Raw genomic sequence first — 24713 nt, forward strand, 5'->3', positions numbered from 1 at the left:
AGGCGCTGCGTTGCTGGGGGGCGCGGGCGAGGATGGCGGCGGAGAACGAGGCCAGTCAGGAGAGCGCCCTGGGCGCCTACTCGCCCGTGGACTATATGAGCATCACCAGCTTCCCGAGGCTGCCGGAGGACGAGCCGGCGCCCGCGGCCCCTCTGAGGGGCCGCAAGGACGAGGACGCCTTCCTAGGAGACCCCGATACCGGTGAGGCCCGCTGGCCCCGTCCCTGCCCCCTGGGACGTCCCCGGTCCTTCATCTGCGCGGAGCATCACCTCCAGTCTCCATCTCCCTAATTCATCCCCTTCCTCCTGGACCTCTCCCTTCTCCTCCCATGTCTCTGTTCATTAGTGGGGATGGAGATGCATTTTTGCCTTGGAGGCTTAGGATGAAACAAGGGAGAACGGTGCCAGGAACTGCAGTAGCAGGGGTTGGGGTTACCTCTTGGGAAGAACCAACTAATAAGGAAGGAATGCTGGAGAGGAGAGCCTAGGGGACAGCTGTGACCACCTAGAAGAGGGTGTCCGTTTGTCACAAAGAACAAGATAGGAGAAACCAAGTCAGACTGCAGCAGGATGGGTAGAGGCTAGGTCTTAAGAACTTCCCCACAGCCGTGGATTGTGGGAAGGACAGACCTTAGGGAGAAGCTGAGAATATCTTCGTGTTCCGGGAGGGGTAAAGAGAATATGATTTCCCTTTGTGAGCGCCGGGTATTGGGAGACAGGGGGATGGACTGCATGACCTCTCAGAGTCCTTGGGGACCAGAGTGCCTCTGCTGCCCTGTGGATTACCTCACCCCTCCGGAGGCATGGATCAGGCCAGGATGTTAGTAAGGTACCCTGCCCCCTAGGAAACAGGCTCCAGAATTTTACTGTGTTCTCAGCCTTTGAAGAGACTGCAAGGGGTGGGAGGAGGCAGGAGGGAGACAGGGCTTGGGGAGGGGGAGGGAGACCTGAAGGCCAAGAGCTCTCTGAGCATTTCTTCCCTAGGGCTCTCCCTCCTATCCATGTGGCCCAGCTCTATCCTCCTCTCCATTCTTCATCCTCCATCCCCCATCCCTCTTTCCCTCAACGTCACTTCCTGGCATTAGAGCATCCTTCTGCTTCACTCTTCCTCCCAGTGCCTGCACTTGAGCTCTCTCCCTTACCAGCCTGGCAGATCAGGCCTCTCTGACCCAGCCTTCTCTAGCATGGCCCTTCTATAGCTATTCCCAGCCTGATAGCCTGAAACTCTTTCCCTCTCCACAATTTTCCAGTTATCTCGCCCTTCCTAGCAGCCCCTGCCAACCTAACTAGACTGTACGCTACCTGGAGGGAGGAGTAGAAAAGGCTGGGGAGGCTTATGGGCATCAGATGTCCACGCTGCAGATCAAAACTTCTTTTCTGGAGGGAGTAACCCTGGAATCAGGAGGTAGCAGGGAAAGTAGTGAGAACATGCGTCCTGGTGGATAACAGCCTGAAACCAGGCCCTTTATTCAGGGGTCAGGAATGCTACTTCTGGTTCCAGCACTACCTTGACTCACTGTATGACAATGGGCACATCTGCCCTGACCTGAGCCCTAGTTCCCTCTTCCAGCTCAACTAGGAATGCCTATCTGTCCTAACCCAGAGATTGGAAGCCCCTGACATGTTATCTCCTGGTTCCCTATAAATGTCTTAGCATTTATCAAGCCTGTGATTATATGAACAATAAGCCTTATGAGGACAGGATTGTGACTGCTTTGTTCACCATCCTTTCTCCACCTTCCAGCGCAGTGCTAAAGGCTCAATAAAAATTACTGAATAAATAAATAAATGAGCGATCTCAGGATGAAAGAATTACAGGGGAGAGAGTTCTCAAACCTCAGGGATTACCTTGGAGAATTAAGACAGGTTCCACTCTCATCTGTACAAAAATCCAGCAGAGACCCTTGTCACCTGAGCTTCTGGGAATCTGCACCTTATGTCATGGTTGTGAACTCATGTTCCAAGTACCCTTACCATCATATCTATGTAGTCATTTCAATGCTGTGTCTCAGAGTACTACTTCTAAGCCCCAAGGCTCCTTTAGCCAGCTGGACTAGCCTTTTGGCAAACATGATCTCCTATGTTCTCAACCTGGAGGTGCCACCTCCTGGCACTGCCCCATCCACTTATCCAGGGCCTTGGTTGTGCCCAGCTAGCCTTTAGCCTGCCACTCCCCAGAACCAAGTACCAAGTACCCCGCAGCGGACCCTGTGGGAAATAGGGCTAAATGGTGACCACTCTAAGGTTGGGGAGAGTCTTGGCTCTCTTCTGAGCTCCAGGCCCATGAGTTCCTCTCTGTCCCAGGCATCTGCCTCTAGATGTCCTGCAAGTGCCTCACCTTCAGGATGTTCTATGCTGAATTCATCATCTCTTCCCCATAATTGTCCTTCCTCTAGTGTCATTCTCCATTAATGACACTGCCATTCATCCAGTCTCCAAGGTAGAGAAGCCCAGGAGCTACCCATGACTTTCTTCCTTCCTCTTACTTCCAAATGGTAATCAGATGCTCTCTGTCCTCTTAAGTGTCTTGCAATCCATCTCGTCATTCCTGCTATCACCACTGTAGCCTAAGCCCCCATCCTTTCTTACCTGTATTACCCATAGGCTTCTAGCTACTCCTTACCCCCTCTCTGTCCTCTGCCCCCCCAACCCCAATCCACCTACCACCCTGAACTTCTGATCATGTCATTCTTTGGTTTAAAAATCTTTAATAATTCTGCCCTTAAAGGAATAAGCAAGTCAAGGATGACCTTAGTTTCCAGCCAAGACCTCTTTTCTGAGCTCTAGACTTACCAGGTCAACTCTGTTCAGGATTTTTTTTGTCATAAATTCAGTTAAAACTGAGCTAATCCTAAAAGAGAATTTTATTGGGTAACATAACTGAAAAATTCAGGGATATGGTGCCTCAGGCATAACTAGATCAAGGTACCTAAAAAAGAATTGGCTTTTGTGTTTTGCTTTGCCTTCCTTTTTATGGATTTCATCTTTAGAAAGCCTCTCATTCTGTGGGGGCAAGATGCCCCCAACAGCAACGGGTTTAAACCTTACCATTTTAGCAACCTAGACAGAAGGAAAGCCTTTCTCTTTCCAATAGTTCCAGCAATAGAACTAAGTTTGTGTCTCATTGACCTGGTGCTGGTCACATACATATCTGTCTCTCAACCAGTCTCTGTAAAGAGGTACCTGTTCCAAAGGGCTAGACTTATACACTCACTCTTACTCTGTGTTGTTTTCTAAAAGAAAATTGAATAGAAACGGCATCTAAGCAGATAAAAATCAGATGCAAAAAAAAAAAAATCAGATGCATACTAGGCTATTTGCCTCTAGACAACTCCTGTTGTTGACCCATAAGTTTATAATTGCCAAAATTAAACTCATCATCTTTCTCCCAAAAGACTTGTTTCTTCTGATTCCAAACTAACCTTTTCCCAGTATCCTGCTGTTGCTCTTACATAGGAGTAAAATCAATGGTATTATTGTCCTAGTGCCTACATGGTAAGGTACTCAGTAAATATTTTTGTTGAATAAATGAATAACTTAATGATTGATGGGCTAAAAAGTCTTGATTAAGTCCAACTCTGATGAAGCCATATCACTTCCCCTCCTGGTCCCTCATAGCTGATTGGAGAAAACAGATGTAAGGACATGTACCTGGAAGTATCAACTAGAATTAGCCTATAAGGTTGGTTTTTGAGTGTGGAATGGCTCCCAATGCCTTGTGGAGCAATGGAAAGGAGGTTTTGAGTTACTCTTGCTTCTGCCATTGACTCATTTTATGACCTTACATAGGTAATCTCACCTTTTCGAGCCTCAGGTTTCCTCATCTGTAAAATGGAGAGAGTAGGCCTATCTCATAAAGTTATGGGAATGCTTCAATGAGGGAATGTATGTAAGGTGCTTGAAATATAGTCAGCATCAATAAATACAAGTTCAAAGCCATTTCCTGCACTTCTTTTGAAACCTCTAGGGACCATGAAGAGTTCTATGCCCATGGTAGATATTTCACATCTGTCTGTTGAATGAATTCCAGTTTTATTTACAGACTGTGTAAATGAAGTGCTGGTGCTGAGAAGTAGAGGCAAGTATGATCAGCTGAAGGAGGCTTCCAGAAGACAGGTTTCTTTTTTAAAAATAAAAATTTTAAAATAAATTACATGTTTATGATCCAAAAAAAAAAAGAAAACAATGAAGGAAAGTAAAAGTCCTCTTGTCTATTCCTATCTGCCCACAATTTTTGCTCTTTATTTAAAAAATATATGTGTTGGGGATCCCTGGGTGGCTCAGCAGTTTAGCGTCTGCCTTCGGCCCAGGGTATCATCCTGGAGTCCTTGGATTGAGTCCCGCATCAGGCTCCCTGAATGGAGCCTGCTTCCCCCTATGCCTATGTCTCTGCCTCTCCCTCTCTCTCTCTCTCTCTCTCTCTGTGTCTCTCATGAATAAATAAATAAAATCTTTTTTTTTTTTTAAGAAAAAATAGTGCCTGAGTCGAAGGCAGGCGCTAAACCGCTGAGCCACCCAGGGATCACCAAATAAAATCTTTAAAAAAAAAATATGTGCATATATATATATATATATATATATATATATATTTAGGAGCATCTGGCTGGCTTGGTCGATGGAGAGTGCAACTCTTGATCTTGGGGAAGTGAGTTTGAGCCACATGTTGGATGTAGAGATCACTTTTAAAAAATAAAATATTAAATATATATATATATTATTTTATTTATTTATTCATGAGAGACAGAGAGAGAGAGAGAGGCAGAGACACAGGCAGAGGGAGAAGCAGGCTCCATGCAGGGAGCCCGATGTGGGACTCAATCCTGGGTCTCCAGAATCAGGCCCTGGGCTGAAAGCGGCACTAAACCACTGAGCCACCCAGGCTGCCCCTATGTATTTTTTTTAAAAAAGGAAATCTATATGTAGTAAAAATTTCAAACAAGAAATCTTCCCACCCCATCACATTCCTACCTTCAGTATCTTTCCTCAAAAGTAACCATCATAAATATTTTCTAAAAATTATCTCTAGATGTATGTGGCTTCTTATTTACACAAAAGGGGGAGGGTGAATTATGGAAGGCCTTGAATGCTAGGTCAGGGAGCTTGGATTTTTTTTTTTTTAAGATTTTATTTATTTATTCATGAGAGACACACAGAACAAGAGAGAGGCAGAGACACAGGCAGAGAGAGAAGCAGGCTCCATGCAGGGAGCCCGACGTGGGACTCAAGCCCGGGTCTCCAGGATCACGCCCTCGGCTGAAGGTGGCGCTAAACCACTGAACCACCGGGGCTGCCCAGGGAGCTTGGATTTTTATCATGTTGGCATTGATGAGCCATGACAGTATTTTAAACAGGAAAATTTAACAGTCGATTTTCAGCATTATCCCACAGACTTTTTTTTTTTTTTTTGAGATTTTTATTTATTCCTGAGAGAGAGAGAAAGAGAGACAGAGAGAGAGGCAGAGACACAGGCAGAGGGAGAAGCAGGCTTCGTGCAGGGAGCCCGACATGGGACTGGATCCCAGGTCTCCAGGATCAGGCCCTGGGCTGAAGGCGGTACTAAACCACTGAACCACCGGGGGTGCCCTCCCACAGACTTTTTAAAGGGGTTATACTCCTAGTGCATAATAGCAGGTACTCAAAAAATATTTATTGAATGAATGAACTTTTTATTTTTATTTTTTTAAGATTTTATTTATTTATTCATGAGAGACACACACAGAGAGTGGCAGAAACATAGATAGAGGGAGAAGCAGGCTCCCTGTGGGGAACTCAATGCGGGATTTGATCCCAGGACCCGGGATCATGCCCTGAGCCAAAGGCTGACACTCAACCACTGAGCCACCCAGGCATCACAATGAATGAACTTTTTAAAACACATTGTACATACAGTAAGGGTATTAAGGTCAAGGTACTAGGCTATTTCTTTACTGTTCACAAATATCCAGGACTTTTAGGCCATTTAGAGAACTGGTTTCAAGGCTAATATATAACCCAGAAGAGAGAAGCTATGGATAGAAGAAGGTCTCAGCACAGGCCAAGGTAGAAAAGGAATGGAAATAATTAGAGAGTGCCTGGTAGACATCGTCTCATGGAATCCTTGTACTCATTTGGCCAGTTAGGGATTAACTCCATTATTAGGATAAGGAAAGTGAGGCTCATGACTTGAAATGACTCATTCATAGTCACCCAACAAGTAAATGGCTTTGAGGTCTCCCCCATCTCCACTCTTACTGTCCTCAGATTCATTTTTCATATAGCAGCCAGAGGGATCTTTTTAAAATATAAAACAGATGGATTCCGGTTCTTGCTTAAAACTCTGCACTGGCCTCCCATGGTTCCTAGGAGTAGATCCAAGCTTCTTACTAGGCCCACAAGGGGGCCGGGTCCACCTGGTCTAGCCTCCACCACACTACTCTTTCACTTTGCTCATTACAACAAAGCCACCCAGGCCTTGGTTTGGTTTTGGGGTTTTTGTTTTGTTTTTTCCTACTGCATCAAGCTTATTCCTACCTTAGGGCTGGTTGTACCTACTGTTCCTTTCTGGAACACTCTACACACTCACCCCTTGTTCTACATATGGCTAGCTCCTTCTCATCCCTTAGTTCTCAGCTTGAAAGTCACCTCCACTGAGAAGCCTTGCCAAGTCCCAGCCAAGTCCCCAACACACATCATTATTCTCTATCATTTTCACCCTTCTTTTTCTTCATAACACTTGCTACAGGTAGTAATGATATACTCCTTTGTTTACATGTTTATTTTCTTTTCTTCCACTGGTCTGTGAACCCCAAGAGGGCAGCAACTGTCTATTTGTTTCCCCTAGCATCTACCATAGGACCAGACCCATAGCAGGCCCTCTGTATTTGCTGAATGAGTGAATGGACAAGCCAAGAGAGGCTGGAAGCCAGTGTCTGTCCACAGTTTTTGTAGCCACTTCCTTGCACAGAAGGCTGGGCCCCAGCTGGGGCAGGATCTGGTTTCCAGGGAGGGCCCTAACCCCCTCCACTCCAGGAAGTGTTATTTGCCCTGAGTCCTAGGTCCTGGCTGGGGCTCAGATCTCAGGACGTTTGGTATAGGTAGGGGCCTGGCATCCAACCTCCTGTCACCCAGCCGAGGGTCCCTGTCTCTACTCAGCTGGGACTTCCACGGTCCCGGTTCTGGGGTGCGTTGGGCAGACGCCAAAGGGCGAGCAGTGCTGTCCAGTGGGGTTTGCTTGCGGGGGGGGGGGGGGGGGGGGGGGGCGGCGCCGAATAGCACCGCCTGGAGGGCGGGCAGGGCGGGGTAAGGTGCCCAGACCCACCTGACTGCCGCCCCACAGACCCGGACTCGTTCCTGAAGTCCGCGAGGCTGCAGCGGCTGCCATCCACATCGTCCGAGATGGGCAGCCAGGACGGGTCACCGCTGCGGGAGACGCGCAAGGATCCGTTCTCTGCGGCAGCTGCCGAGTGTTCCTGCCGCCAGGATGGACTCACAGTCATTGTCACGGCCTGCCTCACTTTTGCCACGGGTGTCACTGTGGCACTCGTCATGCAGATTTACTTCGGGGACCCTCAGGTGAGGGAGTTGGGGGGCAGGAGGAGGAAACTGTAGATGAGGGAGTGGGGAAGTACTTGTGGAGACCTTGGGAATTGCATTGAGGAATGGCTGAGTGGGGGAGGAGGCCAGCAAATGAAAAGGAGAGAAGACAGAGGGGAGAGGAAGGTCCCAAAGGGAAGGGTTCAAGGTATGAGCAGGACAGAACAAGGAAGGAACTTGATCAGGTAAGAGGCACTGGAGACAGTATGGGGAAAATCATAGAGGACCAGAAGGCGGGGCTCCCACCCCCAACACCTGTGGGGGTTCTGGGGTTGGTGATGACTTACGGAGGCAGGGGGCTCCTACTGCCCCCACCAAGTCCCCTTTCCCTCCCCAGATCTTTCACCAGGGTGCCGTGGTGACTGATGCTGCCCATTGCACATCACTGGGCATCGAGGTGCTCAGTAAACAGGGATCTTCTGTGGATGCCGCTGTGGCAGCAGCCCTGTGTTTGGGAATCGTGGCTCCACACAGTTCTGGCTTGGGCGGGTAAGGAGCTCCCAGCTGTGGAGGTTGGGTTTCCCCGGATCTATTTCTGTACCCTGGTCTGTAGGCCTCATGCCCTGGTCTTCGAGTTTGACCAGAGGGGCAGCTGGGCCCTAACTCCTTGCATTTTGTCTTTCTACACCCAATTCTACCCCCTTCTCCTTACATGGAGTCAGAGGAGGTGTTTTCACAAGCTTTTTTTTTTTTTTTTTTTTAACTGGGGAAAGGCTTTTATAAACTATAAAGTGCACAGGTAGAGGTATAGTTTATTTATTAAGGCAGGGTACTTGAACTTTTACGGTTTACAAATCCTTAAAACAAATCCTGTGAGCATGATGAAAAAACCATGGACCCTCTGTCCTCTGAAAACAGGCTGAGAACTCTTAAAACTGGCCACTCATGGGCCATACCCAGTGCACAGATTAGTTTGGTTTCTACACGTAAACTTTAAAAAATTTGTTTGCTATTGTTAAAAAGTTAAGAATTTTCATAAAAATCCAGATTTTCAACATCTCTTGAATAATCAGGAGACCCGGTAACACTCTGTCCACATACCCACATGGCTGCAATTATCTGGGGCTAAATAGCATGATGGGGCTTGTGCTGTCCACTTGGCCATAGTTCCTACCACTCCCTATTGCTCATCTTTCCTTATTATGTAACTTGGGTCAGGCCAACCATCTCAGATGCAACTCCCATCTCAGATGGAAATAAGTCACAGAAAAGGGACAAACTGAAAAAGTCCATAGCTTGACTCCTGCAATACCAGCCCTGCAGGCCCTACCAAAGAAATTCCCCGTTTGGTGCTATACAGTCCATCCTTACATAATTCAGTCCTGGGAGAGGGAGCCTGGGCATACCATAGAGGCAGGTGCAGGAAGTTGGCAGGGGTCCATCTGTGTGGTCTAGGGTGGGGGCAGGAGGTAGAACATCTTGCTCTTCCAGTCTCTGAGTTTTCCTTAATCAGGGATTAAAGTCTCAAGTAACAGGCTAGAAGAGGTCCCTGGTCTTCGTTCAGGTCCCCAACCTCCTTGATTTCATTCCCCGCACTTGTATAGTGGCTGAGTCTCTGAATCCCTGCTAGAGGGGGCTCAGACATTTGACTCCTGTGACAAACTTAGCCTACAGCCATCATCACTGGGGATTAAAGGGTGGGAGGTTAATTGTTTAGAGGGGTAGTATCTTATCAACCTCCCCTTCTGTGTCTCTCCCAGTGGGGGCGTGATGCTGGTACATGACATCCGAAGAAATGAGAGCCACCTAATTGATTTTCGGGAGTCTGCACCAGGGGCCCTCAGGGAAGAGGCCCTGCAGAGATCTTGGGAAACCAAGGTGGGGACCCTGGTGAGAAGAGAGAATCCAGGGGTGGTCCCCCTTCACTGCCCTTCTGCTAACCTAAACATAACTTTGCTGGGTAATTATTATGGAAGTGAGGAAAAGAGTGAAGCAGGGTGCTCTTAAGGTTATGAGGGAGATAGGCAGCCCCCCAAATAAAATAATGAAATCATGTACCAAAAGATCTGTATGGTTGATAACAGGCAATACAACACCTTACTCCTCTGGCAACCTTACCTATCTGGAAGCCTGAACACAGCCTAAGAGGTTGCAAAGTTCCTGCACTATAACTCACACATCTCATTCGGAGCCTATTGACTATAACTCTTCCAGCACACACATATTGGAAGAGTAAAGAGTAACTGCTAAAGGCAAACCCACCATCCACTGAGAGCAAGGGAGGGAATAGAACAAACTTGGAAAAACAGGTATTTGGTACAGTGGCAAAAGCCAAGCACATGCCTGAGTTATCACAGCTGAGTAATGGTGGTGTGATCATGAAAAGGTTAAATGAAAGTCCCTTGTCCATTATTTTAAAAGCCAGGAGTAGATATAATCCAATGTAGACAGGTTTCCATCTTAATTGGTTATGTTTTGGTTCTTTAAAGGGTTTTCTTAATTTATAAATCCCTCAATTATGATAGATAAAGGAAGCCTTTCTGCATTCGCTGATAGTAAGTCAGGGAAATGGGAGGGATGCCTTCTTGGGGAGAGCTTGTCCCTCCTCTGGGATACTTGGCCTGTGTCTTTCCCCTGTGCCAGCCCCCATCCCTGGCTTGGGGCTCTGCAGAGTTCAGCCCAGCCCCCCCCTTCCAGTGACCTGGTCTCCTCTCTCCCTCGCCTGCCCGCCTTGCCCAGCCTGGGCTCTTGGTGGGGGTCCCCGGAATGGTGAAGGGGCTACATGAAGCTCACCAGCTCTATGGCAGGTAAAGACCTTCCCCCTGGGGGCCAGGGGCCCCTGCCTGCATCTCTCCTTGGGTGGCCCTCTCCTACCTTCCTGGATTTTTTCCTTCCCAACTCCCCCACCTAATATCCCCTTCCCTTGCCAGGACTCACCTTCCCAGGACCCCCCTTTCCCCCAGGACCCCTCCTCCTCCCCCCAGGATCTCCTCCACCCCCTGCTCTCCGGCCCCCCCAGGCTGCCATGGTCCCAAGTCCTGGCCTTCGCAGCAGCTGTGGCCCAAGATGGCTTCAACGTGACCCATGATCTAGGTCAGTGGGGCCTGGGGGTGGGGAGAAAGGCATGAGATTGATGGGAAGGAAAGAGGGAACTTCAGAGATTTGGGGCCCAAGCCAGAAAGTACCTCTCTTCCATTTGCTCCCTTAGCTCCCTCCCCACCCATCCTACCCTCATAGGGATTAAGCTTCAAATGAGGGGATCTGGGAAGGGCCCATATACACCCCCTACCTCCCCCATAACAGGCTTGGGGGGCCAGAGCTCTTAGGGCCAGCCACTCAGCCACCCACCTATAGGGCATCTCAGCCTCCTGCCCAACCTCTTGTCCCTACTTGCAGCCCGTGCCCTGGCTGAACAGCCTCCGCCCAATGCATCTGAGCGTTTCCGTGAGACATTCCTGCCGTTGGGCCACCCGCCACTACCTGGCTCACTGCTGCGTCGGCCTGACCTGGCTGCAGTGCTGGATGTGCTGGGCACCTTGGGCCCTGCCGCCTTCTACGCAGGAGGTAATCTCACACTGGAGATGGTGGCCGAGGTGAGCACTTGGGGAGCCCTCTGCCCCGAAGGTCCCTACTGCAGGGACGTCTTCCCTTTCCTTCCTTTTCTGTCTTTCTACATAAATTTACTGGTGATTCCATTTACTTAGGATTCTATAATAGACAAAACTAACTTCTGGTGGTAGGAATTAGATCAGTGGTTGTTTGGGGTGGGAGCAGCTAATGGGATGCAGCACAAAGAACCCCCTGGGATGATGGAACTGTGAGAGATGCCCTTGGGCCCCCTAGGGCTAGTGCCAACCTGTATAGGGTCTTGACCTGTCCCTCCCAGGCCTGGCAGAGACCTAGGATCAGCCTCAGCTTTCCTGAGCCCGCAATCCCATCCTGCTCTTGGGTTTTGTAGGGACTAAGGGAAACCCCTCCTTCACTGGTGACTGTCAGGCCTGGGGATATTGACACAAGGGCTTACCAACCAACCGGAAAGACTTAGTCTGAGGTAGTAATGGGTTCTGAGAACTGTTGTCAGTAATTCAAAACCCCTAATAGAAAATTATGTTCAAGATAAGGATTCATAGACCAACTCTGTGATTCTCTCATCAGTATCTTGGGGTGATTATACATATCTCTACCATTCAGTTGTGGGAATTAAATTGGTCTGCCATTCATTCTACATTCACAGAGTGCCTGTTCGGTGTCAGACCCTGTGCTGGGCACTGGAGTTATGGCTCTGAGATAGACACCAATCTCAAATGGACTTAACTGGGAAGTCCAGCAGAGTACTGGCTGTAGGTCTCCTGGATCCACAGCTCCATCCACTTTGCTAGGCAATGGTCTGTCTGTCTCTTTCTGCCATGACTCTACTTTCTTCTGTTTGAATTCACTCTCTGTCAGATCTCTTCCTCTCCTGCTCTGCACTGGCCATCTTTCTAGCAAATTATCCCAGAGAAAGAGCATGCCTCATTACAATAGTTACAGTAAAAGCCTCCAGGTTATATCTTATCAGCCTGTCAGAGGTCTTATGACTATCCCCAAACCAGCCCCTGGTTTGGAAAAGGAACACTCTGATTAGCCACACCTGGATCTTCTGGAGAAGGAAATGGAGGAGACTCTGACAAAGACTATCTGAGCTTTAAAAGAAAAAAACCCCAAAGTTAAATTTATAAACTTGACCAACAAAGGAACACATACCATCCAAGAAATTCGGTGTGTAGTTCACTGAGGGTGGATTAGAAGTCAGAGGTTTCAAGTACTAAAAAACACAAAGAGAGTGAGAGAGAGAGAGGATTCCTAGTGTTTATGCTAATTTAGGAATGAAAATTAACCCTGCTGGAAAGGATGTAAAAAGCCCAAGGGTTTGTACAAAATTGGTTCATTGATCAATAGAGTGCTTGGTTATATGCAATGAGGGTCATTCCTACCAGGATATCCAGAGTTCACAGTTTTGGAGTAGCTTTAGTTAATTGTAGTGAAATAAAGAATTTGATTTTGATATCTTATAGGCAAGTTATGCTGTAAATTGAAAATGTCCCTTTTTTTTTTTTCAAGTAATCTCTACACCTGATGTGGGGTTTGAACTCAGGACCCCAAAATGCTCAGAGTTGCATGCTCTATGGACTGAGCCAGCCAGGTGCCCCAGAAACATTCCTTTACGTAGACAGAGAATGTAGTATGTTCAAGGCATGGAGTCATGAGTTCAGAAACTGTAGGTCACTCTTGGTGGCTGTATAGAGCTCACTGGGGAATAGCAAGACATGAGGTGGGAGAGGTGGGCAGGGGCCAGATCACAAAGGGTCTTGGATGCCAATCTAAGGAGATCATTCATAGAATGTCTGATACATAGGTGCTCAGTGGTAGTGGTTTTTCCCCTTCCTTTTTTTCTGGGGTACCCAGGGCTAATGGGGTCCCTAAAGGCCATGATGGAAATTTCATAAGGCACAAAAGTTATGAACATCTAATCTGTCTTTGATTCAAACATATACCATAGGCCAAGCCCATATGCTCACTGTGTAGTGTATGGCTCACAGCTGTGGTGGGGTCATTCTCTCCCCTGCAGGCCCAGCATGCAGGGGGTGTCATAACTGAGGAGGACTTCAGCAACTACAGTGCCCTCGTGGAGAATCCTGTGTGTGGCGTGTACAGAGGTGACCTCTCTCCCAGCTCTCAGGGTCCCTGCTCAGGGGAAGCCTCCCAGTCCATGGCTACTTCCTTTTGGCCTAGAGACTCCTCCCCATTTTTCAGGAGAGAAACTGAGGCAGTGAGCTGCCTGGGCAGCCAACTGTTGAAGCAAGCCAGAGCCAGTCCACCTTCTGAAGTAGTCATGGAGTCAGTTACCCCAAGTATTTAGGATATGGGAAGGGAGGTCTGGTCAGAGTCAGAGGGTCAGGCCTAGAAGTTGGGGTTATGGCCATTGACTTTCTTGTTGGGCTCTATGTTGCCTCAGCCCCACTCCCACTGCTCTGTACTTCCTAAGAAGAATTTATAAGACCAGAGTCCATCTAGCTTTGTATTGAACAAACTTTTCAAAACAATTATAGACCTGTCCCCCCATTGTGTCAAAAGGAAACTGAGGCCCAGTGATGGAATGAAACTTAACCTACCAAATTCAAACTAGCAAGGAGCCTGGAAAACCAAGCTTATGACATGGGTGAAGTCCATGTTTGCTGAACCCAAAGTGGTGGGTTCCTAGGTCCCTCAGAAAGTTCTCGGGTTCTTTCCTCTCTAGGAGGTCTGGATCACCTCAAGCCCCAGGACAGGTCACCTCTGAGTTCAGGTTTCCAGGCCTCACCCTATACCCTGATTCTTCTACCAGAAGTGATGGTATATAGAGCAGAGGAAGAGCATAGCTTTGGAACCAGGAAGACCTGGGTTTGAGTATTAGCTGTGCCATTCGCCTTGAACAAGTCACTTCCCAATCTGAGCCATGGTTCCCTCCTGAAAATGGAGATAATAGTAGTGCTTACCTCTCAGAGTCCCCATGAAGATTTGAGATGATGCAGTCCTGATCAGAGTGGATACTGAATGCTTATTTGATTTTATATTTCTCCTCCCCAGCCTGGGTCCTCTTGGCAATGCCAGTACCTTGAGTGCTCTGGGTTTCCCTTGTCTCCTGTAAACAGGACCAGCTGCCTCTCTGTGCCTCAGTTTGTTCACCTATAAAATGAGGATAATGACATTACCCATCATGAGGATTAAATGAGTTAATCAGTTAATGTTAATGTTATGTGTCACATATTATCATTATTCCTTCAGTGTCCAAGCATCTAATAACAGGGGCCTCAAATAGGATGAGGAGGTTGCTGCTTGCACAAAGTTTTGGGGGTGGCCCTGAATAGTATCCTGCCCTGTGGGAGGAGCTAAAAGGAGACACATGGTTGTTCAGGACTCTGGACATCTGGACACCTGCTCTGCACACATCATGACTCTGGGCAGACTACAGACCTCTTAGACCTTAGTTTCCTTGTGCAGAAGAGGAAACTGAAGACCAGTGTTCTGGGTTGAAGTCCTGGCCCTGCCCTTTACTTGCCATCTGAACTTATGTGGGTTCCTTTGCCTCTCAATGCTTTGCCTCTCAATGCAGTTTCCCTGTCTGATGAGGGGTCAGTGCAGTAGTCTCAATCTATGTGATGGTGGAATGTGGAGATGCTTTGACCCCTCCCCTGCCACCTGGTCATTTCTTTTTTCTTTTTTTTTTTCCAGGCCACCTGGTTCTCAGTCCCCCACCCCCGCATACAGGTCCTGCCCTCATCAGTGCTCTCAACATCCTTGAAGGCTTCAATCTCACCACACTGGTGTCCCGGGAACAGGCTCTTCACTGGGTGGCAGAGGCAAGGCCAACCCCTCTACCCTGCCCTGGGTCTTGGTACACTGGGAGATGGGTCGGTGGCGGGGGGGGTGCTGCCATGAGGCAGGACTAACCTCCAAGTTTTCTCACATGAGGATCGTTAGTGTGGGTACTGGGAGGAGCCTGGCAGCCTCTTCCACACCCCATTACATTTTCAGACCCTGAAGATCGCATTAGCCCTGGCCAGCAGACTGGGAGATCCTGTCTACGATTCTACCATCACTGAGAGCATGGATGACATGCTCAGGTGGGTCCCAGGGCAGGACCCTCAGGGCACAGAAGTGGTGGTGGGTGTGAGGAAAGGATCAGGTGAAAAGCAGCTAGTAAAGCAATAAGACCTGGAGTCCCAAGTCAGTTTTAGCTCAGCTCCTGCTCAAACTAGTTGCCTCTCCCAGAACCTACCTCAGTTTCCCCATTTGTATGATGAGTTAGCCTGTGTCATTTGGCTCTCAAAGCTTTCTGACTCTAGCAGGGCACATATCTGGGCCCACCTGTGCCCCCTTTTTAGTGGAAAAAGAAAGCCTAAGAACAATAAAAAGTCTTCAAGCAAATACCTGAGGCAATGGGGATTTTGATTATACTGTATCTACACTCGCAGCATAACATCCTATTAAGACTGTGGGCTCTGGTCAGACTGCCTCAGTTCAAATCCCAGCCTCACCACACACTAGCTTTGTACATTGGGCAAGTCATTTAAATTCTGTCTCAGTTTCTACCAGGCTGTCTGACAATCATGGTGCCAAACTCATGAGATTGTGATAAGGACTATTTAAGGTCATATATGCTAAGCGCTTAGCACGTTGTCTGGCACAAAATAAATATCCAACAAATAGTAGTATTTATGGGCAATAGGGGTGAGTAAGAATGGTTGCTATTTAATTGCTACTCTGATGGACTGAAAGGCTAGCTTAAGGAAAAATCAGAAACCAAAAATATAGTTAGCATAAATTTGTAGTATTACTCAAACAACTCTATGAACTAAGTTGAAAACAATGAGACAAGACTAATAGCTTATAATTAAAAAGCAAAAGGAACAGCAACCAAAAACAATAAGCAGCTCAAGGCCACAAGGATGGGGGCTAAAAACAAAGCCCCTGTCCACCCATGCAATCCACTTGAAGCAAAGCCCTCTGTTCCTCTTCTGTGTGGCCTCCAGCCTCTATGGTCGAAATGGGAATGAGAGTCTTCGGTAATCCTTGGTAACTTGTCATTCTCTAATCAACTAGAATCACCACACTGACAGTTATTCAGTAAGGAACTCTCAGCCAAACTTTAAAAAGTCTGGAGAACTGCATGTTGTTTTCAATTTAGCTTTAAAACACACACACACACACACACACACCTATATTAAATTCATTCAAGTAATTCTTCCAATAAGTAATTATTAAGGACTTACTGTGTACCAAGTCTTCCTGTGCCTTGAAAAAAATTCTTTTTTTTAATAAAGATTTTATTTATTTATTCATGAGAGACACAAAAAGAGGCAGAGACATAGGCAGAGGGAGAAGCAAGCTCCCTGTGAAGAGCCTGATACGGGACTTGATCCCAGGACCCCGGGATCACAACCTGGGCCAAAGGCAACCACTGAGCCACTGAGGCATTCCAAAAAATTCTAATAGTAACCAAAGATCCCTGTATACAAAACTCTTCTCTAACTAAACTTTTTTTTTTTTTTTTTTAAGATTTACTTATTTATTCATGAGAAGGAGAGGCAGAGACATAGGCAGAGGGAGAATCAGGTTTCTCACAGGGAGCTGGATGCGGGACTTGATCCTGGATCCTGGGATCACAACCTGAGCCGAAGGCAGGCGCCCAACTGCTGAGCCACCCAGGCATCCCTCTGACTAAACTCTTAATAAAACTTCAGTTAACTACAAATATTAGGTTAAATGAATTGTTTGTTCATTCAAAATCAGTATTATCTGAACATCCACTATGCCCCAGGTATTTTCAAAGAGAAGATTGAGTAAATAAAGTTGCATAACTAAAAGACTCTTGATTCAAGCATGAAATAAAAGTTGGCTCTAAAAGGTAATCTGGGGGGACGCCTGGGTGGCTCAGAGTGGGGATGCTCAGCTGAGCATCTGCCTTTGGCTCAGAGCATCGTCCTGGAGTCCCGGGATCAAGCTCCACATCAGTTTCCCTGCATGGAGCCTGCTTCTCCCTCTGCCTATGTCTCTGCCTCCCTCTTTCTGTGTCTCTCATGAATAAATAAATAAAATCTTAAAAAAAAAATAAAATAAAAGGGAATCTGGGGACACCTGGGTGGCTCAGTGGTTGAGCATCTGCCTTTAGCTCAGGGTATGATCCCAGAGTCCGGGGATTGAATCCCGCATTGGGCTCCCTGTGGGGAGCTTGCTTCTCCGTCTACCTATGTCTCTGCCTCTGTGTGTGTGTCTCTCATGAAAAAATAAATAAATAAACAAACAAACAAACAAATAAATAAATAAATAAATAAATCTTTAAAAGGGAATCTGGATAACACCTAAATGAACTCAAGCCAGTTCAACAACGATTTCCTGGATATTTCCCATATGCTCAGAATGAGAGATTGCTCTTATAGACCTAATAGTCCAGTGGAAGAGAGAGACATTAATCAAATAATTGCACAAACAGGCACCACAGTGTGGTAGGTGGTGTGTAATGAGAGCCTGCTGTGTATTAATCTTCTACCCCTTGTCTTTTCAGCAAGGTAGAAGCTGCTTACCTTCGGGGCCACATCAATGACTCCCAGGCGGCCCCTGCCCCACTTCTGCCTGTCTATGAGCTGGATGGGGCCCCCACAGCTGCTCAGGTGCTGATCATGGGCCCTGATGACTTCATTGTGGCCATGGTCAGGTATGCCAGCTCAGACATAGAACCTGGCAGTGGGGATTATCTGGATCAGGAAGAGGTGGGGGCTAGATGGGAATGAGGGTAGCCTCAGGGCTCACCCGGCCCTAACCTCTACCCCCAGCTCCCTGAATCGGCCTTTTGGAAGTGGCCTCATCACTCCATCGGGGATTCTGCTCAACAGCCAGATGCTAGACTTCTCCTGGCCCAACAGGACTGCTAATCACTCTGCACCCAGCCTGGTAGGGCCTTGCTTCCCTCCTCCCATGGGGACCTTGAGGCTAGGTCTCAGCAATGTGGCTAGAGGTACAGCAATGTGGCTGCCCCTATCTATTTCCTCTAGGAACTTCTAGTATAAAGAAAAAGAGCCAAAAAAAAAAAAAAAAAAAAGAAAAGAAAAGGAACCTAAACAAGGGGTTCACTTCATCCCCAGCTCAAGTCTAGGACTTGGAGCCTGGTGGGCCTGAAGAAACCTCATCCCACTCTGTCCCTGTCTCACTATGTGACCTGGGGAAAGTCTTGCCTCCTCTGTTGGCCTCAATTCCTTCACCTGTACCATAAGGATATTAACCCCCATTTGATGCTTTGGCATTTTTCAGCACAATGGTCTATGATTGTGTGATGCTGAGCTGATGGGGCTCAGCTTCTTGTTGGTCAAAGGAAGAAGGAGATAGAAATTATGGTCTAATCAGAGGCCAGTAATCTTCTCCCCTGCATACTGGGTCCCTGGCAGGACAACAAGAGATAGAGATGACCAGGGTGGAGGTTATTTTGTTCTTCCCTTTAGCTATCTGTCTTGGCTTGGCCCCTTCCCCAACCACCCATGGTAGCCTCATAGCAAGTCAGTGGGCCCACTATCCACCCTGGTTATCCAGGGACCCTGCCCATTTCAGAGACAGCAAGCTATTACCTGGGAAGGGACCTGTCTCCCATGAAAATTTCCCCTACCTGTTATCCCCTGTGGACTTGGTCCTCTGACAACAGGAGAATTCGGTGCAGCCAGGGAAGCGACCACTGTCTTTCTTGCTGCCCACTGTGGTCCGGCCAGCGGAGGGACTGTGTGGGACCTACCTCGCCCTAGGGGCCAATGGAGCTGCCCGGGGCCTCAGCGGCCTGACCCAGGTGAGGTTTTCTCCATGGTAGGCCCTTTGTGGCCAGCAGCCAGGGTGTGGCCTGAACTGTAATGTCTTTGTGTCTCTGGCTTGTTCTCATCCCTAGCTCAACCAACATAGGCTGAGGCTACCTTGTGACAGGCCCATCCTGGGCGCTGGGGACATAGGCTGTGCTGAGTTTCTTTGCCAAAATGGAGCCCTAAAGCTCCCTGTCCTCCAAGTTGCATGGTAAATCATGGGTCAGTGGAACTGAGAGGTAATATAGAATCTAGGTTGCCTAGGTCTGTCAAAGAAACCTCAAGTCCTATGATACCTTTACTCAGGATCTGAGTATACAAGCAGGCCTCTTTAGGGTCTGAGTTTGAAAGGAATTGCCTACTCTCCAGAATGTCTCACAACAGTTATACAAATGTTTTGAACATTTGATGTATGTGCCAGGCACTTAATTTAGCAGATGGTGAGTTAAGTAGCCTGAACTTTGGAATAAGATAGCCCTGGGACCCAGCCCAAGTGCTACCAACTTCCAACTGTGTGATTTTGGGGAATTCACTTAACCTCTCTGAACCTCAGTTTTCTCATCTGTAAAATGGAGACAGTAACAACAGCTAGCCTCTATGGAGTTCTACTGAACACCAGGCATGGTGTTACATGTGCTTGCTCTTTTAGTCTTCCCAACATTTGGAGGTATCCTTATTTCCACTTTGTGTATGAGGAAACCAAAACACAAAGAGGTTATGAAGTTAGGTCCAGTGGATAAGAATGGGAAGGCACTTTGGTTTGAGAGCCTACACACACTCCTAACCATTAAGCTAAAAATCCCCCACTTTGTGCCCTAGATGACCCGGGCTATTAACCCTGTCCTGGCCAGGGAAAAGGGAGGAGAGCTCCAGACCAGATTATAAGAGACTGCCAGTGGTACCTCTTCTTTGGCTCTCTCTAACTCTGGAGCGAATTACTTTTCCTTTCTGGACCTTGGATTCCGCCTCTATGAAATGGGGACAGCCATTACAAGCCTACCTGGTCTTCTAAAACTCTTCAGATAATACCCCGAGTGTAAGGGTTCCAAAGAGTAAGAAGTCTGGCCCAAGGGTGAGACCTGGGGGGTTCTGAATCCCCATTTCTGGGGCAGCCCTGACTTTTACCTCTTGCCCACGCACAGGTTTTACTGAATGTCCTGACCTTGAACCGAAACCTGAGTGACAGCCTGGCCCATGGCCGTCTGCATCCAGACCTGCAGTCCAACCTTCTGCAGGTGGACAGTGAGTGCAGAGCAGAGATCCCCATGGGGTGGACAAAAGGCCGGTGGAGAAAGGGGCTCCTCCCCAGGGTGTCCCTGCCTCCATCAGTGCAACTCCTTCCAGTGAAAGTTTGGTTATTTTCAACTACTCCTTTGGAACAGTGAAAGATGTGGGGCTTGGAACCAGTTCTGTCATTTCCTGGCTGTGTGGCCTTGGGAAATTCATGTCTCCACTCTGAGCCTCAGTTTTCTAATTTGTAAAATAAGATACAGTTGCTCATTCTACAAACCATTCATTCAACAGTTTGTATTGAATGCCTACTGTGTGCCAGGCATTATCCTAGGTGCTGGGGATACAGCATTTACAGGCAAACAGGAAAATAAGTAATCCAAGAAATATAAAAAAGTGAAATAGATGCTCTGCAGACTGACGTATAGGACTGACTTGATGACTAGGGAAGGCTTCTCTTTGGTGACATTTAAGCAGAGATCTGAAGAGTAAGAGGGAGCCCACCTTGCAAAGAACTGGGACAGATTTTGTAGACTAAGGAAATGTATGCAAAGAATTCAGGGCAGAAATGGGCTTGGCATGTTTTAAATGTAGAAAAAAGGCCAGGGTGAGAGTGAGATGAGGTCAGAGAGGCAGGCAGGGGCCAGATCATGGACCTTGTAGATTACAGTAAGAAAATGGACTTTCCTCTAAGAAGTATGGGTGCTTAATTTTAGACACAACTTAATTTTGTAAATGGGAAAGTATGTGCAGCTTTGAAGAATTTTTATTACAACAGATGTATCGATGTATTATTATGCAAGTCCAAAGGGGATAGAACATTGAATGAGACATAGTCTTTGCCTACTTGGTATTATTTTTTTTTAATTTTTTTTTAATTTTTATTTATTTATGATAGTCACAGAGAGATAGAGAGAGAGGCAGAGACACAGGCAGAGGGAGAAGCAGGCTCCATGCACCGGGAGCCCGACATGGGACTTGATCCGGGTCTCCAGGATCGCGCCCTGGGCCAAAGGCAGGCGCCAAACCGCTGCGCCACCCAGGGATCCCCCTACTTGGTATTATCATCCCCATTTTATAGATTAAAGAAACTGATGCCCATGGAATAAGTGGTAGAATTGAGATTGGAACATATACCTAGCTGATACCAAAGACTCCGTTCTTTATAGCGTATCTCCTAGAGTGAAGCACTTTAAAAGTCACAGACCTAAGTCCTCAGCAGTCACACCCTGTGGTTTGGCTGGTAACACTCTGGATCCTGGATAATGATAATAACTTCTGGACTCTGCTGAATGTGAAGCTCTATGCTAAGTTACTTAGTGGGAGGGAGGGGGCTTTGATTCATCCTAGCCCACCTTAAGGAACTCACAGTCTGAGACAGGAGCATGAGGAGTAGAGGCTTGGCAAAGAGAAATTTCATCCACTGAGGGCTCTGGGAGGCTTTATGAAGGAGGTGACAACCGGCTGGGCCTTGAAGCCTGAGCAGGTATTTGGCATGTCCAGAACCTAGAACGTTGTGGAAAAATGGGCAAAAGTCAGAAAAAATAGCTCAGAGAGCAGCCAGGGGCCTGCTAGACTAGAGACATTATTTCCTAAACTTTAGAATTTATCCAACACCTTCATGAATTTTGCCCCATTTTTATACCATCTGAACCATTATTTACATATATGCATCTATAAATGGATTTCCTTTTCAAAATAAGTGTATTTAAGGGTAAATATTATATCATAATCACAAATGGAAAAGTAGCATCATTTGCCACAAATAAAACTAAATCGCTATAAATAATCAACTATTTGTAGGTTTTAGGTGGATATTGTTTCCTCAGAAGGTTCTGGGGCCTGCTTTCTCTGTTGAAAAAGGAGGTTAGAAATGTTAGAGGCCAGACTAAAACTTAGTCCTTGCCATTATCCAAAGGATTGAAAGTGAAATACATTTCTGACTTGGTTATTCATTGCTATTTAGTGTTTTATCTTTACCTCAAGAACTACCCTAAATTATCTCACCTGAAGAAAGGAGAAGACCAGATCTTTATTGAGGAATAGTAGGAGGTGAGGTTACAGGGCTTATCATGAAGGTCCATGTTAAGAAGCATGGACTTTATCCACTTGAGTGGAGGTGGAATAGACCCGAAAGGTTTTATGTAGGGGAAATGGATTAAACAGGGTGGGGGGTGGTTAAGTTGGGGAAACAGCAACTCTGTTGGGCCAGGCAAGAAATGGCAAGGACCTGAACTTACATAAGAAGGTAGGGATTGGGATCCCTGGGTGGCGCAGTGGTTTGGCGCCTGCCTTTGGCCCAGGGCGCGATCCTGGAGACCCGGGATCGAGTCCCACGTCGGGCTCCCGGTGCATGGAGCCTGCTTCTCCCTCTGCCTGTGTCTCTGCCTCTCTCTCTATCTCTCTGTGACTATCATAAATAAATACAAATTAAAAAAAAAAACATTTATATAAAAAAAAAAAAAGAAGGTAGGGATTTTTTCATTCATCCATGTAAAGGCACTGAGGATCAATAGTAAGACATCCTTGCCTTCCAAAAGCTTATAATCTAATGGAGAGAGACATAGTAAATGAATAAGTAAACAGGTAACATTAAGTACTTTGGAAGAAAATAAAGTGAGGTAAAGATGACAGGGCTGCCGTTTTAGATAGTGGTCAGGGAAGTTCTCCCTCAAGACTGGAATGAAGTAATGAAGCCGGTTTTGTGACTATCTAGGAGGAGAGCATTCCAGACAAATAGAACAGCAAGTGCAAAGCCCTGAGGCAGGAGCATGTTTGGCCTACCTGAGGGACAGCAAGGAGGCTAACGCAGAGTTAATTAAGGGAGAGAGTGGAAGGAAGTGAGGAGTTTAGAGAGGTAGTAAGGTCCCAGATAATGTTGTTGTGTGTTAGAGTCCTTGGTAAGGACTTTGGATTTTCTTCTAAGAGTCATCAAAGCTGTTGGAAAGTTTTGAGAAGGGGAAGTGAGTGGTCTGACTAATGGCTTAAAAGGATCCCTTTGGCTCTCTGTGAATTGGCTGTAAGGAAGCAGGACTGGAACCAGAAAGACCAGTCAGTGGGCTATGCCGTAATGACTGCGACCTGGCTATCCTGACAAGGATTGATGGTAGCTTGGCCTAGGCAGGTGGAGATGAAGAGCCCACAGCCCTTTTTTGCAATATTAGGAATGACCATATATTATTTATCATGTACTATATGCAAGGTTCTAAACTCAGTGCTTTCTATGTATTATGTCCTTTAATCCCTATCACAGCTACATGGGGTAGTTTCTCATATAATCCCCATTTTATGCATGAGGAGGCTGAGGCTCAGAGAGGTAAGGCAGTTTGCCCAAGGTCATGCAGTTCTTCAGTGGGCATCCAAGACCAGGACTCAGATCTGACCATAGGACTCCTAAGCCAGTGCTCTAAACACTCTGAATATGTACATGTTGGGGCATGGTTTTCAGGTGAGTTCACAGAGGAAGAGATTGAGTTCCTGGAAGCCAGGGGTCACCATGTGGAGAAGGTAGATGTCTTATCCTGGGTCCATGGCAGCCGAAGAACCAACAACTTCATCATTGGTGTGAAGGACCCTCGGAGCCCAGATGCAGCTGGAGCCACCATCCTGTAGAACAGCGGGGTGGGGCAGGGGTCTCTGCTCCCCCCCTTTGCATGTTCCTAGAGTCCCTCCTCCTCCCAGGTTTGGTCTCAGGGGGACCCCAGGGATGCCCCAGATCATGGGCCAGAGAGGGGATGCTTAACAAGCCCTATCCCAGAGTACCAGGAAAATTCTCTATCCAGAGGCCTGTGGTGGTGGTAATGATAGTGGTGATGGTGGTGGTGGTGGTGGTAAGTGTCAGTGTTCACAACCAGGCAGGCAGGACCTTGTCAGGCTGTCTGTCTCTTTCCCTCAGCCATGCTGGCCCTGAGCTTCAGGATGTGCTTGCAAACCCTTCTCAAGGGTCCTCACAAACCCAACATCTCCAGTCTGGCCTGACCTGGAACTTGTCTTCCAGCTCCCTTCTCCTGTCCCCAGCCTCATTTCTTAAATGACTAGGATTTTTTTTAATGGACCATCCTGCGGAGAGGGTGCTCCTCTCTTCCTCCCACCAAGTTGAGGTGGGGTCTTGCATCTGGGGTACCCCACGTTGTGGGTAGGGGTGGGGGTGGGGACCAGCTCAGGGGCTTCCATTTGCAAAGGGGAATTAAAGAAAGACTATTGCTTAACCATGGCTCCGGATTGATTTATGTTTGGCTCTGTTGGGAATGGGAGCAAGTAAGGTGGTGCAAAAGCAGCCACAGCCATTTGTTTCTTATATTAGATATTTTGGGTATTTCTTTCATACCTTGGTTAAGATATGAAGCTTCCTGATTTAAAAACTTACTGCAGGAGTGCCTGGCTGTCTCAGTCGGTACAGCATGTAACTCTATCTTGGGGTCATGAGTTCAAGCCACACATTGGGCCTAGAACCTACTTATGAATGAATGAATGAATGAATGAATGAATGAATAAATAAATAAATAAATATTTTTTAAAAGGTGAAAAATTTTAATATACTACAAAGTTACAGTAATCAAGACAGTTTGGCACTGGCATGAGGCTGAACATACTGATGGAATAGAATTGAGAGTCT

At 47.1% G+C, this 24713-nt stretch overlaps 1 protein-coding gene across 2 annotated transcripts; it reads left to right on the top strand.

Annotated features, from left to right (window-relative positions):
- Positions 1–24291, top strand: GGT7 (gamma-glutamyltransferase 7). 2 transcript variants are annotated; one of them, XM_041733553.1, is made up of 15 exons: positions 1–201; positions 7315–7550; positions 7909–8060; positions 9272–9389; positions 10251–10318; positions 10531–10604; positions 10908–11104; positions 13120–13207; positions 14763–14890; positions 15066–15154; positions 17596–17745; positions 17864–17981; positions 18724–18861; positions 20011–20110; positions 23547–24291. In XM_041733553.1, exons 1-15 carry the CDS (start codon positions 33–35, stop codon positions 23708–23710), a joined length of 1989 nt encoding a protein of 662 aa, XP_041589487.1. In that variant the 5' UTR covers positions 1–32; the 3' UTR covers positions 23711–24291. The 2 variants fall into 2 exon arrangements, with proteins under 2 accessions (XP_041589487.1, XP_041589488.1); XM_041733554.1 differs by having other exon boundaries at positions 20011–20103; positions 23547–23609.
- The last annotated feature ends 422 nt before the right edge of the window (positions 24292–24713 follow it).

Source organism: Vulpes lagopus, chromosome 18, assembly GCF_018345385.1.
Source record: "Vulpes lagopus strain Blue_001 chromosome 18, ASM1834538v1, whole genome shotgun sequence".
Taxonomy (NCBI): Eukaryota; Metazoa; Chordata; class Mammalia; order Carnivora; family Canidae; genus Vulpes; species Vulpes lagopus.